General features: G+C 34.7%; 1 protein-coding gene across 2 annotated transcripts; it reads left to right on the top strand.

Annotated features, from left to right (window-relative positions):
* Window positions 1–1,277: 1,277 nt before the first annotated feature.
* LOC113753465 (chaperone protein dnaJ 15) lies at window positions 1,278–9,251 on the top strand. 2 transcript variants are annotated; one of them, XM_027297622.1, is made up of 12 exons: window positions 1,278–1,468; window positions 1,722–1,973; window positions 2,571–2,694; window positions 4,404–4,486; window positions 4,569–4,680; window positions 4,757–4,861; window positions 4,975–5,025; window positions 7,595–7,684; window positions 7,772–7,880; window positions 8,012–8,160; window positions 8,251–8,304; window positions 8,565–9,251. In XM_027297622.1, exons 2-12 carry the CDS (start codon window positions 1,846–1,848, stop codon window positions 8,796–8,798), a joined length of 1,239 nt encoding a protein of 412 aa, XP_027153423.1. In that variant the 5' UTR covers window positions 1,278–1,468; window positions 1,722–1,845; the 3' UTR covers window positions 8,799–9,251. The 2 variants fall into 2 exon arrangements, with proteins under 2 accessions (XP_027153423.1, XP_027153424.1); XM_027297623.1 differs by lacking the exon at window positions 1,278–1,468 and adding an exon at window positions 1,581–1,610.
* The last annotated feature ends 9,621 nt before the right edge of the window (window positions 9,252–18,872 follow it).

Here is an 18,872-nt window from a genome sequence, read left to right as displayed (position 1 = left end):
CGCTGCAATTCCTCTTTTTTAATTTCAATCATTAAGGTGAAGATTTTTGTGGGAAAGAGAAAGAATTAAATAAGGAAGAAAGAGAAAAAGAAATAAAGAAAACAAAGTAAATGAAATGTCAAAATAATGCAAGGGCAATTTTGTTTAAAGGGGGGGGGTTAAGAGAAAATTCTCTTTAATAACACATTTTAATCCCCCCTTAAAAGATACCCCATTTCTCAGTTTACCCCCTAACCTTTAATTTTACTCACTTAACCCCCTTTAGGACAAAATTGCCCTTGCATTATTTTGACTTTTCATTTACCTTGTTTTCCTTTCTTTTATTTCTTTTTCTCTTTCTTCTTTATTTAATTCTTCCTCTTTCCACAAAAATCTTTACCTTAATGATTGAAATTAAAAAAGAGGAATTGTAGAGATCTATCTTCTCCTTAAAAAATTAAAAAAAATATTCAAATCACTTTCCTAAAATATAATTTTTTTAGCCTTTCAATTCTTTTAATTTTGGATTTTCCTCTTTCCTTTATAGTTTCTTATTTTATTCTCAAGAAAATATCTTAAGATGAAATTGTGACCTGATTAATAATCATCAATTGAAATTTGTGACACGTGGCATCATACAAAAAATCAAAATTAGTTTTTGATGTCTTTTAAACCTTCACCCAGAAATATGCAATTATAAACTCAAAACAAAAATTTTCGTTGAAATGGAATTTCTATTGGGAAGGATGAAAGAGAGAAGAAAGAGAAAAAGAAAAAGAAATAAAAGAAAGAAAAACAATTTCATCTTATGATATTTTCTTGGAAATAAAATGAGAAACTAGAAAGGAAGGAGGAAAATCCAAAATTAAAAGAATTGAAAGGCTAAAAAAATTGTATTTTAGGAAAGTGATTTGAATATTTTTTTAATCATTTAAGAAGAAAATAGATCTTTGCAATTCCTCTTTTTTAATTTCAATCATTAAGGTGAAATTTTTTGTAGGAAAGAGGAAGAATTAAATAAAGAAGAAAGAGAAAAAGAAACAAAAGAAAGGAAAACAAGATAAATAAAAAGTCAAAGTAATACAAGGGCAATTTTGTCCTAAAGGGGGTTAAGTGAGCAAAATTAAAGGTTAGGGGGTCAACTGAGAAATGGGGTATTCTTTAAGGGGATAAAATGTGATTAACCCTTAAAAAAAGAAAAAAAAAGTTCGAGTTCCTGGTTTAAATTTCCCGAAGTTTTAAACGAAGCAGTTGCTAACATGCACCATCGTACAGACAATGACCAGTTGTTATCTTCATAAAATCATATTCCAACCTTTTTCTATGGACAAATTTGACATTTTCAGTCCAAAAAAAATTTTAAATAGGTCGAAAAAGAGGAAATTATTTTTAAAAAGAAAGAGATGACGCATGCTTTCCAAGCTTTAGCTTTGAAAAATTAAAATTTCATTTTTCTTCACCGAGGAAGAAAGCTTCCGTGTTTCATCAGGTAAATTTTGTCTCCAGAACCCTAAATTACGTTTACAGATAATTGCATCTAGATCTTCTTAGTACTGTTTAATTCATTGAATTTTCAACAAATTTGCATTGGTCCCGAGAAGGAGAGATCCAAAATTTGCCTTGAATTTAGCGTAAGTATGATTGTTTGTTTGCTGGACTGTTTTGCTGGCAAATTGTTTAACAATTTTTTATGGGATTTGTGTAAAAATTGATTTGCTTTTGTCTGTTATTTTGTCGACAAGAGGGCTTTTTGTAGGACGAATTGGAGCCCAAGTGCCTGGTGAAACCTCTGTGGAGAAAGTTAGACAAGAAGGGATTTTTGGAGGAATAGGAAAGGAAAGGAAAGGGTTGTAGAGTTTAAGGGGAATGGCGGGTTTGAAGATGGAGGGGCCATCGGCTCCGGCGTTGAGGAGAGACCCTTATGAAGTTTTGTCTGTGTCAAAAGATTCTTCTGATCAGGAGATTAAAACTGCTTATAGGAAGCTTGCTCTCAAGTAAGTAGCTTTTCTCTCTCTCTTTTTTCCCCATTTAACCTTTCCGCTTCCCTATTTTCTTGCGCTAAAGTATACGAATTTATTCGACACTGAATTTGTTTCCAGTTTTGTGGCAAAGTGTATTGTGAATGTAATGCAAGATCAGGAAGCCGGAAGAGTTGTTATTATCTATTTATTTTGATTTTGACTGCTTGTTGCAATGCGGAAATTAATATGGCTGCTAGCTGAATTCTTGCTCAATGAACTTAATTATATCAATCAACTGTTAGGTTTAGCAACTGAATGAAAACTAAGTTGGTCTGGTGGCGCATATCAATATGTGATTGTACATATTTAAACTTCTCGTTGCTTTCCAATTCGCTTTGTCAGTTGTGAGCTCTAGAAACTTTAGCTTGCTGAATATGTTGAAATGGATCTGGGTTCTGGAGTTTGGTTTTTGCCATCTGAGTACCCTGGTTATTGGTCAATGGTGGGCTTAAGAATTTAGATTGGTCCAGGGCATCTGATATCATTGCATTTAATAATGTCGATGAACAAAGAAATCTTTTTATAGAGGTCATATTAAAGCAGGTAAATACTAACCTGAATGCTTGACAGGTACCACCCTGATAAAAATGCTAGTAACCCTGAAGCATCTGAGCTTTTCAAGGAGGTTGCATATTCATATAGCATCTTATCAGACCCTGAAAAAAGAAGACAATATGATAATTCAGGATTTGAGGTACTTTCTCTGCATTCCAACTGTATATTTCATTATTTAAGTTGCTTAAGACTGGTTTTAGTTGAGTACACTGCATGAATTGGTAGATGGATGCTTACACACACCATTATTTAATTGGTTCAAGTGTTTTTGTTGCATTAGGTTTTGTTTGATTCAGTTTTCTTTTGGTTACTCTCTTCTGGTTGTCTTTAAGCAGTAGAGCTTAATTTTCTGGTCATCTTTATGGATTAGAGCATAAGAAGCATTAGGACCTAGATTAGGCAAAGAATTTCTCTATAGCTTCGTTCACAGTGGCAAATTTCTGGCTAGAGAGTTAAGTGTCCACCTGGGGGGGGGGGGGGTGGGGGCCCAAGCCTCTCTTAAATATCAGAATTAATCAAAAGCTTTAAAGTCAGTTTGATGTTCTATCTTCCTTCTAGTTGTTTTTTCTAAACCCATTAGCATTTTGCATCATAAAAATGTCAAAGCATAGGTCTAGTGACCTAATTCTTTTGCATGACTAATTGGTAAATGCATGTAAAAGTTGAAGTATTTTAGGATTTTTGGTTTTGCTGCCTTACATATAATTATAAAGTTGCCATTGTATGATGATCTTTTAACCCTTATTTTATGTGCTTTTGGAATGACTATAAAAAAGTATGCACTCATTGTTAGTGAACTAATTGCTGTACCTTTCCATGTCATGGTTAACAATTCAAAACCTATACATCAAAATCCCATTTTAAGTGGTGAGTGACTCTAAGATTTGCTAGTTATGGTGCAAGGCATTAAGCTGCATAGTTATGCATGTGGAGGTGAAGGGGATTTGGATTGACAGATAACATGTCCTATTAGCTGGTATAAATTTTGGTTTTTCATGAATTTGTGATTGTTATGCCTATTGGTGTGTCATCTATCTAGAACTCAAGGGAAGGTTAGCTTTTCATTTGGTGGGTCATGTCACTAGGCCATTTAACAGTCTTGATGAGGTCAGTTTAAAAATTTTGACCTCATTTAAAAAATGTTTTTTTTTTCCCTTTTCCTGCAACTAATTTGCAGTTCACCTTGGTCTTTATGCTTTCTTTTTCAACACGTGATGTTGAGGGAGCATATTTCATTCAGAGATTTCTAAGGCCTGTATCTGTTATATGTACTTTAAGACTCGCTATGTATCTTTTATACTATCACCAATGGTTTTGGAATACTTTTTTGGTTTGTATACCTACGAAATTCATTTTTTCAGTTTGTATACCTAAATTATTTCACAATCAAGTTAATAGAAAGATTAGCTTAGGAAGGGTAGAAGAAACATAGTATGACAAGCCGCTCACCTTCTTGAAATGGTGATGCTATTTATGGATGCGTTGAGATGGAATCTAGTTGCATTTGGTATGTCCTGTAGGGCTATCAGCCCATCAATCTTTTAGCTGAGCTTTCTTCATGTTGTCTTCTGGAGTACAATGTATGTTTATACTTTTGAGCTTTACCTATTTGAAAGTGATACTTAGGCCTTAGTCAGCTTCATGCTGATTCCAACTTTATCCTTTATCTATCTTGCTGAGTTGTGTGCCTGTTATTTACATACATGCATGAATGTAAGATTATTACTGAATGCATCTCTTTACATACATGATATTTATACACGATTAAACAAGTTTTGGATCAATATCCCTTGCCGTCTATTGAAGTCTTATGTATAATGGTCTAACATGTTATATTGGTTCTGAAAGGCACTTGATGCTGATGGAATGGATATGGAAATAGATCTCTCCAACCTTGGAACTGTCAACACAATGTTTGCTGCATTATTTAGGTGAGATTCTGTCAAATTAATTAGCTGCTGTGTTATCCTTTATGGTTATGTTTTCCTTTACTTGATTGTTTGTTTTGGATAGCAAGTTGGGTGTTCCTATCAAGACAACTATTTCTGCTAATGTTCTTGAAGAAGCTTTAAATGGGACTGTCACAGTGAGGCCTCTTCCCCTTGGGACCTCAGTTAGTGGGAAGGTGGATATATTTTTTTGTTTTATATGGACAGTCAGCTTGAGTTTCTGCAATTTTCCTTAATTTAATTCTCTTGCAGGTAGAAAAGCAATGTGCTCACTTTTTTGGTGTAACTATTAGTGATGAACAAGCAGAGTCTGGAATTGTAGTTAGAGTTACTTCAGCTGCTCAAAGCAAATTTAAGGTAGATAGAGATTGGAAGCATTTCCTATTTATCTAGCTTTATCTTTTAATATGAAATTGCTCCAGTATTGGAGAGCTGACAGCTGACAATGTTGCATCATGTGTAATTTTCAGTTATTGTATTTTGAACAAGATGTGAATGGTGGCTATGGACTAGCCTTGCAGGTAATATCATTTTCTTTTTAATATATGCCTGCTATTTTTCCTTTTACTTAAGGTTTTTGTGGAGAATTTGTTACTGCATTTGCCAAAAGATCTATAAATGATGTATATTGTGGTAAATGGCAAAAGTTGTCAAGTTGCTTTTGCAGTTATGTATTTGACTTTATTGTTTAGTTTTTGAAAGGAGAGAAAGGTGAGAAAGGGGTAGACAGGCAAATATGGTTTCCTTGACTATCATTAGCAGCAAATATGTATTTTGACATATGATGGCGTATCATTTGATTCAACTTTATGCCTCTAGCCTCACAGGAGGGTAGTTCCAAAGCTACCACATGGTATGAAAACCATACAAAGGATGTAAAGTGCAAGTTATAATCAAAGATGCTCCTTGTTTTGCTGCCTGAAATCCAACTGTTGAAACTGGAATAACGTGGGTTGTCACAGTGATACAAAGTTTGTCGTTGGTTATTACGCCTGCAGTATTAGTGATTGGAATATTTGTATTAAACTAGTTAAATTAGACAAATTTTATCATCAAATGCATGATAGACAGTTTATATGAATTTTCCTAGTGCATTAGTTTGATACTTAGAGAAGGGAACAATAAAGGAAAAGAGAAGGAATTGCAAGTTTCTTCTGACATGTCATCCTTTTTTCTTCATGATCAGGTTGCCATCTGTGTTCAAGGTGATTGTTTGACAAATTGTTCATCGCTAACTGTATTTAATTGATAACCAGATCATAAACATTATAGCTATTAAAGTCCTTAACCATATTTTTGTCCTAGAATTTTAAGACTCATGCTTTTGCTGAGTATAGTTGAGGTATAGTTGAGCAGATATCATTAGGTAATCTCAAAGCTTTGCTGTTTCTCAAATCATACAAACCACAGACTATTCTTGTTCTTTGTGCAGCTTATGTACAACCAAGTAACTGGACATATAGCTTTAGAAAAGCACTGTACGATACCTGCCTGACTTTGTATCTGAATTCTTCTGGAGGTTTCTCAGCTATAGACGTAATTGCTCTCCTTATTTGTTTTTCAATATTCATCTATATACCTATCTGAAACAGCAAAGTATAGAATGATCCATCTCTAGTTATTATGTCTGAGGAGTCGACTAGTTCCAGCAATGTTCTACTGTAACAAATCTCAGTATGCTTCAGATTATGCTTATTGAGCAAAAGAGAGGAAAATAGAAAGAAGAATAAGGAAAAACATTTAACTGCTGTTTGACATCTTTTGGAATCAAGATGCCTTTTTTTAGAATCGTTACGAAATGTGAAAGGGTTCATTATTTTGATCTAGCTGGAACTTGGTTAATCTTTTTTTTAGTGATCAGCATGCTTAACATATTTGTGGGTGTATAGTCATGGTTATGGCTAAGGATTTATCTGTCACTACCGTCGATTCTACTTGGAGAGGATAATTTGGTTGACCTTATTTGCTTAGAAATTACTGATTAATTTTAAAATGCATATCAATGATTAATCAGCAATATGATAAACTTGCAGTTGATTCTTCATGTCTTCCATATCAGTAAAATCTCAGTAATATGTAATATGAATATGATTAAGTAGTAATATGTGTTAATATTTCTCAAGAACGACAAGGTGAGAAAAGAGAAGATATAAAGTGGTTTTGCAGTATAGAGTAAGCACATCAATGTTATTCAAGAAGCCATCTTGGCCATTGGAATGACCATCCTTTGTCATCCATTACTATTCCAGCTTGCTGATGTTTGCAACATATTTTTGCATGCTGTTAGGTGACAATTGTGGACAGTTGATTTGGCTTATGGTTCTTGGTGTCTAGTTTTACTTGGACCTCTTCGTCTGTACTTCAGCATGACCATCTCAACTTGATCTTCATTCCTCTTGTACATTTCTGTTTTCCACATTTTATTTATTCTCCAACTTCAACAGCCTTCCTCCTTTGATATGCCATTATGGGTGGTCTGCATGATGCTGGAGGAGGGAAACACGAATTTCTGTAACTAATCTTGCCAATGCTAGTTCTGAGCTTTTAGCAGTTTTTTCGTCTATTTAGAGGAAGATGCTTTAAATTTGAACAATTCAATGCCATTTCAATCTCTTATCTAGTTTTGGGTTTGTGAATGGATTATTCTTAGGTTTTCTTAGCTTTCTGAATGTTGTATTTCAAGCTTGTTGCAGTTGACAGTTGAAAAGATGGGAGAAAGCTAGGGTTTTAATATTATTTAAGTTTTCATTGGTATTGTTTTCTGGTTTAGATATTATAGATTGATAGTACAGCATGATTAGTTCTCTTGAAACCCTTTCTGATGGCTATAGGAGTTTTTATGATGTCCAAAATGTTTCTTTGACATTCAAGGAGAAGGAATAATTTAGTATTCTTAAATTTGGTAGAATATGGTGTCAGATATAGCATAAGACCAAGTTTATCAGTTTTAATCTGGGAATAGTTGTTATTATAAAGCCTACAAGAGAATATGATGGTCCTTTAGATTGCTTTTGTTGTACTTGGCTAATAGCTTACATCATTGTTAATATCCCAAATTTACATGAGGTTATATTATATTGGCATGTGCAGGAAGATAGTGAGAAGACAGGCAAGGTGACATCGGCGGGAATGTATTTTTTGCATTTTCAAGTGTACAGGATGGATACAACTGTAAATGCGGTCTGTGAATTTCATATTTGCTTTTTCCATTATATACAATGACTATACCGTGATAGAAACTCATTAAGATGTTTTCTGGTAGTTTAGTTGGCAATGGCCAAAGATCCTGAAGCTGCATTTTTCAAAAGGCTGGAAGGCCTTCAACCTTGTGAGGTCTCAGAACTCAAAGCTGGCACTCACATATTCGCCGTTTATGGTTGGAACTGCCTTTTTTTAGCCTTTAAACTTTTATATCCTTTGATGCTTTTGCGTTTTGGGTCAAAACTTTTTATGTATAGATATTTACAAGTAATAGAGTAAGTTCTAAAAGTTCAATTGATTTTTCAGGAGATAACTTTTTCAAACCTGCCACTTATACAATCGAGGCACTTTGTGCAAAGTCATATGAAGACACGACATACAAGCTGAAGGATATTGAGGCCCTGATTTTGAGAAAGAGAAATGAGCTACGTCAATTTGAGACAGAATATAGAAAGGTACATCACCCTATTTCACCTTCAACTGTTTCAAATGCTTGTCATCAATTATATATGTGCATTTTCATGTGTTCTATTTCATGTTTGTAGGCATTGGCACGCTTCCAAGAGGTCACCAATAGGTACAGTCAGGAGAAGCAAACAGTAAGTTCCCCCCTCCACCTCCCAAAAAAGATAATAAGTAAATAATCAGACTTTATCGTGTATCACGATGAAGCATTGTTGTAGTTCTTACGATTTAGAGCATTGGATTTGACCAACTTACATCCAACCAATACAGTGTTTACGACATTAATCATTTTGCCATTTCTTTTCCTTTTAACATTATGAGATATTTTGACATTATCCTTGGCAGCTTTTAACGATCCTAGCTTATGAGATATTTTATCTTATGCGTTGCTCAGGTTGATGAGCTGCTTAAACAGAGAGACACCATCCATTCCACTTTCACTGTTGCAAGATCAGTCATTACTGCTGGCGGTAGTGGTCATTTTAGTAATGGAAGTAGTAGTAAATTTCCTTCAGAAGATTTTAAGGCAGACAGCCCTGGAGAAGATAGTAGCTCAGATTCCAAGGATAAATCGGGAAAGAAGAAATGGTTTAATCTCAACCTTAAGGGGTCTGATAAAAAGGTCTGAGAGGGACTTGAGGTAAAATCTTCCTTTGCTTCTGAGGTTTGGAATTCCTTCCTCGCATGCAAGTGAATTAGCTCCTCAGTCGCTGCCTGCGAAGTCACTTAGCTTGCTTGTTGGATATATTTCATTTGCTTGGGTCCTGCCAAGTTTTATGGCATGCGCTAATCAATTGCATTGAGCTGTCAAAAGGTATCAAGGTTTGTGTATTGTATCTTTATTCTTGTAACAAACGGACTTGAAACATTAGTCTCTTAATTCATATAGCTTGTAGGAAAAGAATTGTGAAGTTTGGGTCAATAGTTGCTTGGGGTGGTTGTAACAGTTATTTTTTACCACCAAGTGAATAACTTTTGCAGTCTCGAGCATTGTTTGTGCTGACAAGGTTGTGTTCCATGGAAATCGTGGTGATGAGAATCTGGGATAGTTTCCTTTGCCGTCTTCGAGACGTTTTTATTAGTCTCCTTATCACCTTTCTCAAATTGTCAACCAATCATCTCCTCCTGTACTCTGTTGTGGATTGTTGATAGTTTCCTGTGCTGTATTTTCTGTCTTCTCCCCCATCTTCTCCGCTCTTGTAAGGAATAAAAAGATAACTGGAGTTACAGCCCCTCCAACCACTCCCTCCCCCCCCCCCCTCCCGGGCCCCCCACCACAAAACAAAAAAAAAAAATAAAGGAATTGAGGAACCATGTAAATCTTGTATTAAATTATGCATAAAAGTCATAGTTTGCTTTCTTTCCTATATCCAAACAAGTCAGACTCTAAATAAAGCAGGACGGTCTCTTTAGTTTCTGCTCATTACTCTGTTTTGTAATGGGGTGTTTACGTGAATGCGTGACTGATAAAGTTAAAGAAGGATTCTGAGTGGAAGCTGAAAATTTTGGCATTGAGTTGGCAAATTTCAAGCTTCAAGGTGGACTCAAGTTTGTAGATGTTAATTATCCCGACTGATCAGATACGAATGTTAATTATTTGAGAACCATAAACTGTCACTAAAACCTACTTCCCTTAACAAGACATGCTGTTTTGTTCATGGCTTCCACACAGCCTTGGTGAAAGATGCAAGCACCAATTATCATCAGAGAGGATCAAGCAAAGGGGATTTGTAATGACATAATCCTATTCCCATGATCGAGTGTAGAATTATTTTTTACCAATTTCTTGGCCGTCCATGTTAGTCTGTTGACAAGAAAGGAATAAAATCATAGATGATGGAGGTTGTAATTAAATGAATTTGTGCACAGGGTTCTTACTTACTTGAGTTCATAAAACATTTGACTGCCTGCATGTTTTGTCGTTCTTGCTTCCTATTTCTTCATCTTTTTAACTGGCGTTGGATGTTTTGTGATTTGTCTGTAGGCCACGCAAATGGAGCCTGAAACGGACTAGACCGATTTAGGTGGTAGATAAGATTGATTAATGAACCCATTGGTGCCTAATTTATCAGCTCCACCTACTAAGCTAAAATCTAGGGACTAATAGCTCAGATTTATTTAGTGCTGTCTGGTAGAATCAGTTGTCTAGGCCTTTCCTAGCCATGCATATTACTATATTCTGTTTCCCCAAGCGGATAGTTTAATGACTGGCAGAGAGAAAGCCCATTTCCAAGGACAATAATTAGACACAGCAATTAATATAATACCAACTTGCAAAACTGGTTTATTTCTTTATACTGATGCAACCTGAAAGGGTCACCTTAGCTTATCTGGTCTGAGACTCAGGTATTTCTTGGGGCTGAAAAAACTAAGGGAAACTTCCAAAAACTTCAAAGAAAGAATGGAATGTTTATCTAATTGGGCTATCTGTTCTTAAAGAAACTTCATCATGTAATGAAGCAAAATAAGAAAGCCTAAAGTCTTCCCCTAAAGACGATTCCCACATGCTTAAGAATATTCATTCCATAATCCATATTCATGCTTGAAGGCTACCATGTTTAGATTCTCTCCTTTGGCTACAAAATTAAATTTAGGCTTGAAATTAAGTAGTACATCGGGTTGTAATGTTCCCATGGTTTACAATACATATGCAAATAAAATATGAAGCAAGTTAAGGGCCATCTATCTAAGCCATGTGTCTTGCCGCATTATCCTCCAAAATATGACAGGGCAAATTGCACTTTGAGCTTGAATGCATCATCAACCAGCTGGCAACCTTGATTTGAAAAAAAAAAAAAATTGGCCATAAAAGAAATGGAATATCTGAACAGAGAAAATTCTCGTGAAAATATTTTGTCTATGGTAGTGCTGTTTTAAGAGAACTTTTTAGTTAAAATTTCGTTTATGTCAATAGCAAGAAAAAACATGATTGTATGATCAACTCCGTATCTATTTCTTGATAAAATATTGATAAGAAATTTTTTTTTTTTTTTTTTTTGGGATGAAATCTTACAAAAAGAAAGAAAAGTAAAGGAGGAAGAAACTAATAATTCGGTGGCATGACATGGAAAGTCGGGTTAAAGAGGAAGTGGTGCAATGTACAGCGTGGACAGCAGCCTGTCCACGTGTCGGAAAACGTCTAGAAACGAAAGACATTGTACAATTAACTATAGTGATAAAAAAAAAATGAGAAGAGTATCCAATTAAAGAAATCAGGATTAGGAATTTAATAGGTGTGTGACATGTGCAGATGTCTCCCAACTAATGTGGCTGCGTTACATGTTATGTGGTGTTTATGTAGCCGTCTAAGTGTCTACTTTATTGGCGACTCCAAGCACATTTGTTTTGTCTCACTGGTTGACCGATTCCCACTCTAAATTCACGGGAGAAAAAAAAAACTTCTTCTTTTTCTTTTTTTTTTTAAATTATTTTTCCTTAAGATATTTATTTGAAAATTTTCTTATAATTCTTTCTTTATTTCCAAAATAAGAGAGGTATAGAGTATAACGTGATGTTATGTTTAAAAGTGCACGTGAGAGAGGCTGGGTGATTCGAAAGTAGGGAGTGTAAGTGAGAGATCTCAAGTTCGAACCCTTTCGCTTACACTATTAAAAGAAAAGAATTAAGAAAAAAGAATCTCAAAATTCGAATCCTTTCACTACTTACAATGTTAAAAGAAAAGTTTTTTTTTTTTTTTTAAAAAAAGAATCCTCATTTTGAAGCGGAATGGAATTTAGTGTGCCATGCATTTGAAGAAGGGCTTGACATTTGGACGGCAATTTGGCCTTCAGGCTCCATGGTTGTGGTTGCATTAATTAAGAAGGAGATGTATATATTAGATAGTGAAGAGGGAGGTCACTTCACAATTCACATGACTTAAAGCTAACTCCACCCATCATAAAACTTTATACTATATTAAAAGGGGAAGTAGGTAGTGTCACTTGGAATACATGGAGGGACTTATATGGAGTCATACCCACAATGTTTGGGATTACTTAAATATACTTTGAACATATCCCAAAAAAGGGATTGCAACTTGAAAACTAAGTCACATTTTGGGATTATCTTTCATCTTTTTAGATCCTTCCAAAGTAATGGTTGCAAAAGGGAACGAAGATGATTAGAAAGTTAATGGAGTTTGTATTATGACAGGATCGTGTCTCAAATAATCTCGTGTTTATAAATACATAAAATAATGCTTCATTGGTTAATTTTCCTTGATAACTACAACTTGGGTGGGCCGTAGCGCGATTCGGGTGATCTTAAATGATAATATTGGCATCACTTCAATCAACAACAAAGAAAGCATGATTAAGGTCCCTAAAAGTGTTTTAATATTAGATGGTGGAAACCATTCACAAGGAGGAAAACCCATTGTTTAAGGACAGTTGTAAAGGAATCAACAGAATTTGTGAGGTTAAGTTGATTGGACTATGCTAGCACTAGTTAGTAGACACTTTTTGCTTGCTCAATTAGTTTAGTTTCAATTTTTTGCTTGCTTGCTTGCTTTCTTTTTCAAGAGAAATCAACGAACAAGTTTACATGCTCTACTCCATACTTAGAATCCTGTTCTTCCATATATATACTTATATGTATCAGATTGAACTTTGAGAAAGGACGAGGTTTTGTCTTTGGTGGGGCCCGTACCACCACATAGGCAGCACATGTGGTCCCAACATGGCCGATGTGATTCGGGTCCTACCCACCAATTGTTTGGCCTAAGTAGTAACTAAGTCTCTCGGATGGATTGCAACTTCACATGTGGTTCCCTACATCAATGGAGGAACCATGTGCCGCTCTTCCTCAGTTCCTCTTTTTAGTTTCTCCTACTACTCACTACTAATCACTACTCACTCACTACTCACCAGTCTTCATGGAGCCAGCTAGCTGGCTATATAATCTAGAGCCACTTGACCCGCTGCTCTCTCAAGTCTCAAGTCTCAAGTCTCAAGTCTCAAGTCTAGCATGCATGTTTCAATTTACTATATATGTCAAACAAGATTTGTATTTGTTTTGTTCAGTTCCTCCTGCTCCTCCGCTGGTCGCAAGAAATGTTCTTTGCTTTGTTTAAGATGATGGCATTAGATTAGAAAATTTAGATGACGATGATTAATTCATCCATCACAAGAAATGTCGATTATTTGTACGTGTAGCCTGCTTGAGGTAGTTAGGTTGAGGGGTGTCAAAGTTTGATGTTGCAGTCGAATTTAATTGGGCACAAACTTATCCGGACATGATTACCCTACTTTAGGTTTGATCAAGCGTGTCTTGCCAAATTTGAATCCGGCCAACAAGTTTCACTGTCTGAAGTTTGAAACTAAGCTAATAAGAGCTTCAATAGTCATCGGGGCATAATTTTTCAAGCTCGTACGTAGTAGTATACTCTAAATTTGACCCGCCACTGCACCTATTCGTGTCCTGCTACATCAACTTTCTTGATGGAAAAGCCATCAATGAAGTGTACAACTGATCCATCATCATATCATTGATTCATGCAAGCACCAAAAAAATAAAATAAAACGGGTGAATTTATTTTTTCACTTAGCCACCACTTGCAAAAGGGTCTCGAGTCTTAACAACTCTTGTGAACTCTTCTTTAGTCTCTTCCCCAACTTTTTGAATATGACAACTCCACAGATTCAATTGATGAGATGAGAAGGTCACTTCACCATGTTTCCTTTATGAGTCAGACCAACTTCTTGAGCCCCATAGCGGGTTATAGTGGCCCAACCTCTCTTGCTTTGTTACTTGTAGTCTTCCCAAGAGAGAGTGTGATGAAACAACGAAAGTGAGAAATCATTGGATCCAACATGAAAAGCAAAAAGTTGGTTAGGTTTAATTAGTATTAGATTTTGAAAACTTATGAGATTGGGATCCTAATCTAATGAAGTCTTGTATCTAGAACCATAATTTCAGGTCCCTAGGGCTACAAAACACCACCATTTCTTTGACCCCACTAACATGATGCATGAATCGTTGCACACCACTTTGCCATCTTAAATAATATATACTAGTGTATAGTATTACGTACTGAATTAACTTTACAGAACATTTATACATATATAGTAACTTGACTTCTTCTAGTACGATTGAATACATGTATTGTTATATCTGAACCTAATTCACTGGATATCATCTACGTACGTACTGATCATTTCTTGAAATACATACATTCTATATTGCAATCCAAAACCATATATATATATATAGACGCTGCTCACGAAGACGATGTTTGTGAAACTACTACTGATTAGAATAGACAACTGTATATTTCTTGCATGGATACGCTATTTAATACTATGTGGCTTAATATAATATACCTTTCCCTGTAGTTCTTTCTTCATTTCTCGTTCTTAATCTCCCCACTTCTTCCATTCATTTTTATTCCTTTACTTGATCAATCAAACCTTAAACGCTAATAAAATGAGGGTTGTCTTCTTGCCGTCCATGAGTTATATAATCTTTACTTCGAGACTATATTTATGTCGATGAGGCAGGATTTGTTCAGTAGTACAATAAAAACAAAAAGAAATCAGTTCTCAGGCGCGGCTTGAGAATTAAAAAAAAAAAAAAAAAGCTTGTATTAAAAAAGCCATGCAATGATATGCAAGTTATTGTGTGAAAGTATTTTAATATATGCATCATACACTAAATCAAGCTTGTATTAATTGGCTCCTTTCAAAAAAAAAAATATCGGTGGTGATCACCAAATTGTTTTGAGATGAAATGAGGATTGACTATATCTCCACTTGCTTTAAACGCCTCAAGCAATCATCATGACTAATTAAACAAAGAATCTAACGGTCGAAAAAGAGTATAAGCTTTCTCCGCCAAAAGTAAAAGAAATGATGCATCAGGCATTGGAGTTTTCTTAAATGGAAAAATTTGACTAAGTGAAAGAAGATATGCAATGCGAGACACAGTCGGAAAAAAGAAAGGAGACAATGGTGGGACATGTTTGGAGTTGTGGTGAAGACTTTGGAAGAGCTTTTGATTAATACAACTATGCTTTTCTAAGCCACCTTTCTCCTCTCTTCTTTCTTTATCTTTCTCGCATATGTAGTTAGTAAGATTCGGAGAGATCTCTCCTATGCTAAGAAACCCATAAACAATATAGATTTCAACGTCAATCACGCAAACATCCTAAACAATAATTCATCATCAACACGTAATGGTAGGACCAAATTTTAAGTTGCAACACCTGAACATTCATACCCTTCCAAACAAGTTATATATATTTATATATTATGTATGTATATATCTATCTATATATATATATATATCTATATGTGTGTGTGTGTGTTGGTGTGTGTGTGTGTTCTTACATAAATATATTTTCTACACAGCTTCCCATGTTGACTCTAATCCCACAACTGCCATCTTGCGTATATAATAAACCTATATACATATACGGTCGGACTCCCGTAATTCTGTGGTACAAATTAATTTTCAATGCGACAAAATAGTAAATAATCTAAGATATATACGTAGATTAACCGGTTGATTAAAAAGAATAATAAAAACAAAAAAAAAATGATAAAAACCAATAATGATAAGTTGTTTTTTTTTTCTTGATTTGCCATGTACGATTAAAATCTTGATGATCCCACAAATTAGTTTCAAAGATTTTGTACTTAAAAATAATTACCTACTCTACGTGCTATGGAATAAAAGGAATTACCTGTTAAAAGTGGGAGAGTGAAAAGCGGAGCGTTATTAATGTGAAACATATGAATAATGCTAGATACGCAAGATGGATCTGATAGCGACACGTGTGGGCCATGAAGAGGTGATGAAGCCTGGCCGACGGTGCTAGATCTTCGATGTACAGGAGGTTTGATAATCATGCTGCACAGGGTAATTAACCATCATATTCTTGCGAGACTGAGTTGGGAGAGACGATCGATGGAAGGTTTTATTAGGGAAAATCTTGTAAGGCTGCATGCATGGGATGTTTTGACTTGGTGCAAAGTATGATAATTAGGTTTCGTGACTGAGAGAAAGTGAGAGAGATTGATAGTTGGTGCGTGTCGGCCCTGATATTTAAGCCAATGTACTGTTGAAGTGAAAGAGAGGGGAAAATGAGTGTTGAGAATTAATGGAGACAAGAAAGTTTCATTTGGCTTTCTTTTTTTGGTTATGAAATTAACTAGACTTTTCAACAAATGACAATATATTGATTCATATATACATCCACAGATCAGGTTTGCTTTGATTTTTTTTCTCCCCTCTCAGATGTGGGTTAATCCTTTTCTTTTCAGTTTTTTTTTTTAAAAAAAATAGAATGAAGATGGGATTTAAAAAGCGGAGAAGGGACAAGGAGATTAGAATCAAGGACATCTAACTTTTTTCCACAAATAATCTTATGCGAGAAGGAAGATTTAAACTTGAAAAACAGCAATGCTTTATGTATCTAGAGCAGAATCTTTCTATTCATCTCAATCCTTCCAATAAAAAAAAATGAGCGAGATTAATTACAATTTACTAAGGCTTAGTTTGGGAGTTTAGGATAGAAAAGAGAAGAAGGGAAACTTAAGTTATGAGAGAAGAGAAAAGAAGGGATTGTTATGTTGTTTGGGAGTTTTGAGAATTAGCGAAATGATTTTGGATATGAAAGTCATTAAATATTTATTCAAAATTTTTTTAAGGATAAAATAGGAATTTTAAAAAAATTTCACAAGTTTCCTCAAACTTTCTCTCCATTTCTGTCCAATTTGGGAGGAAAATTTTTGCCTACTATTTATCCTCCTGAATCCTCCCATTTTCTTTCTTTTCTTTCTTACTAAAAACTCACAAACAAGGAAAACTAAACTTACTCTTCTTTCCCTTTCTTTTCTGTCCAAATCCTCAACTCCCAAACGAAGTCTAAGACAATAGAATATTAATGAGCGAGTCCTAGGTTTGTAATTGAAAGAAATTAATGAATTGAAGCAGAATATATTGTTTCCTTTCGTGTATTTCTTATTGTTTATTATTTATAAAATTTTAATGTTACTTCTACTGCGTGATTTTTTGTGCTAACAAATGGTATTTGAACCCTAGATTTAAGAGTTTGATCCTGGGGTGTGTGTGCTGTCTGAAGGGCGTGCAAAGTTTTCGATAAAGGAGCCTATACAATGGAAGGAAACAGAGATTGTGGTAAAGTACTCATATATTGTAGAATTGAACCACAAGAACTCGTGTTGGAGCATTCATTCGTTGATTGAAATGAGGAAAAAGTGACCCTAATTGAACAGAGGTCCAAAAAGAGGGATTCCGTTGAAATTGTTGGTGTTGTGCTAACACACCCTAAATGGGTGGTGTATTTTTCTTGAAAAAACAAAAACCCTACACTCGTGCTATGGCTACAGATTACAAATGGTTGGATTTCATAATGCCTGAAATTTGCTTTTGTGTGTGTATATATATGTATGTATGTATGTCTGTCTGTATGCTCATTTGTATTTCCATATAAATCTTTTCTAAATTTCTTTCACTTATTTGTTTTTTTATCTTTGCTGAAAAAATGGCAAGACGAAAATATATTAGCATTGGTTTCAAGTAATTGCTGCAAATATAATTGGATACATTTGGCAGAAATGCACTTAGGACTGATACTTCGTCTTGTAAACAAGTAAAGTTACATGCACAACAAATTTTTTGAAGTGCATATTTTAATCTCAGTATGCGACAATGTTCTTATCATCATGAAATCGTATAAAGTGCTCCTACCAGTCCTATGTTAAGAGTTTTGTAGCAGCACGTAGTTGGAATCACAAAGTGGAGTCAGCTGAAGAGACATGGGCATCACGGTACCTCATTGGGGCTCGTTCCACCATATGTATCCAAATTCAGGATTATGATAATAACAGAAGACACAGAGGACTCAGAAGCTGAATTTTAATAGATGATTTGTTGTCCTATGCGAACTTGTCAACCTCTAATTGGAATGCTCAAATGTAGTTTTTGGTTATCTAGTACTTAGCTTAAGGCATCCATTAGCTTATAATATTGCGGGATACATATTTAACTATAAGAATGTGATAATTGAACATGCTCATATGAACTGAATTAGGATCTAATCTATTACACTTCTTACTTTCATGCATTAATTTAAAATTTTGTACTTGAAAAAACTTTATCCGAGATCCTCATCCTGTATTTTCAAAATGATTAAGGAAAGAAAAAAGAGACCCGTTATTTTAATAATAAGGAAAGAAAGAAGAAACCCTTTAAGAAGAGAGAGGAAACCCTCTCTGTATCAGAATTCTTCATGATATAATTATCTAGGTGCGAAGATGTTTCATTGTCAAGAAAGATAGAATGTCAAAGTCCAAAGAAAAATCTAATTCTTTTTTTTGCTCTCGAAAGAAAAAATGTCAAAGAGCTTTAGCTTGCCAAATGCTATTTTGATTTTTCAACTTATATAATACTATAACGAAAAACTTGTGAAGAGTTTTTTTTTTTTTTTGGGTAAGTAGGAAGTTTTAAACGCCAAAACTCTTATTTACACCGGAGAGAAATAACTATAGAAGAACTCTTGGACAAAAATTTCAACCTAGTCATGACTCAAAATTCAATCCAATTTAATTTTAATAAATATGGCTATATTCAATTTTGCTGTCATCACAGCAAATATTAGGTAGGAAGTTATTAATCTGGAAGAAGAATGATAATCTTTTCAAATTTGAGAAACACATGAGTGACTTCTCAAAGGATATTC

This window comes from Coffea eugenioides, chromosome 11, assembly GCF_003713205.1.
Source record: "Coffea eugenioides isolate CCC68of chromosome 11, Ceug_1.0, whole genome shotgun sequence".
Taxonomy (NCBI): Eukaryota; Viridiplantae; Streptophyta; class Magnoliopsida; order Gentianales; family Rubiaceae; genus Coffea; species Coffea eugenioides.
Note: the sequence above shows the minus strand (reverse complement) of the source record. Positions and strands in the feature narration are given on the sequence as shown.

What these genes read in the sequence shown, in the direction of transcription:
- LOC113753465 (XM_027297622.1), top strand. Translation starts at nt 1,846, where the DNA reads ATGGCGGGTTTGAAGATGGAGGGGCCATCGGCTCCGGCGTTGAGGAGA. An exon ending in TATAGGAAGCTTGCTCTCAA is followed by an intron (nt 1,974 to 2,570) that starts GTAAGTAGCTTT and finishes AATGCTTGACAG; the next exon opens with GTACCACCCTGATAAAAATG. An exon ending in ATGTTTGCTGCATTATTTAG is followed by an intron (nt 4,487 to 4,568) that starts GTGAGATTCTGT and finishes TGTTTTGGATAG; the next exon opens with CAAGTTGGGTGTTCCTATCA.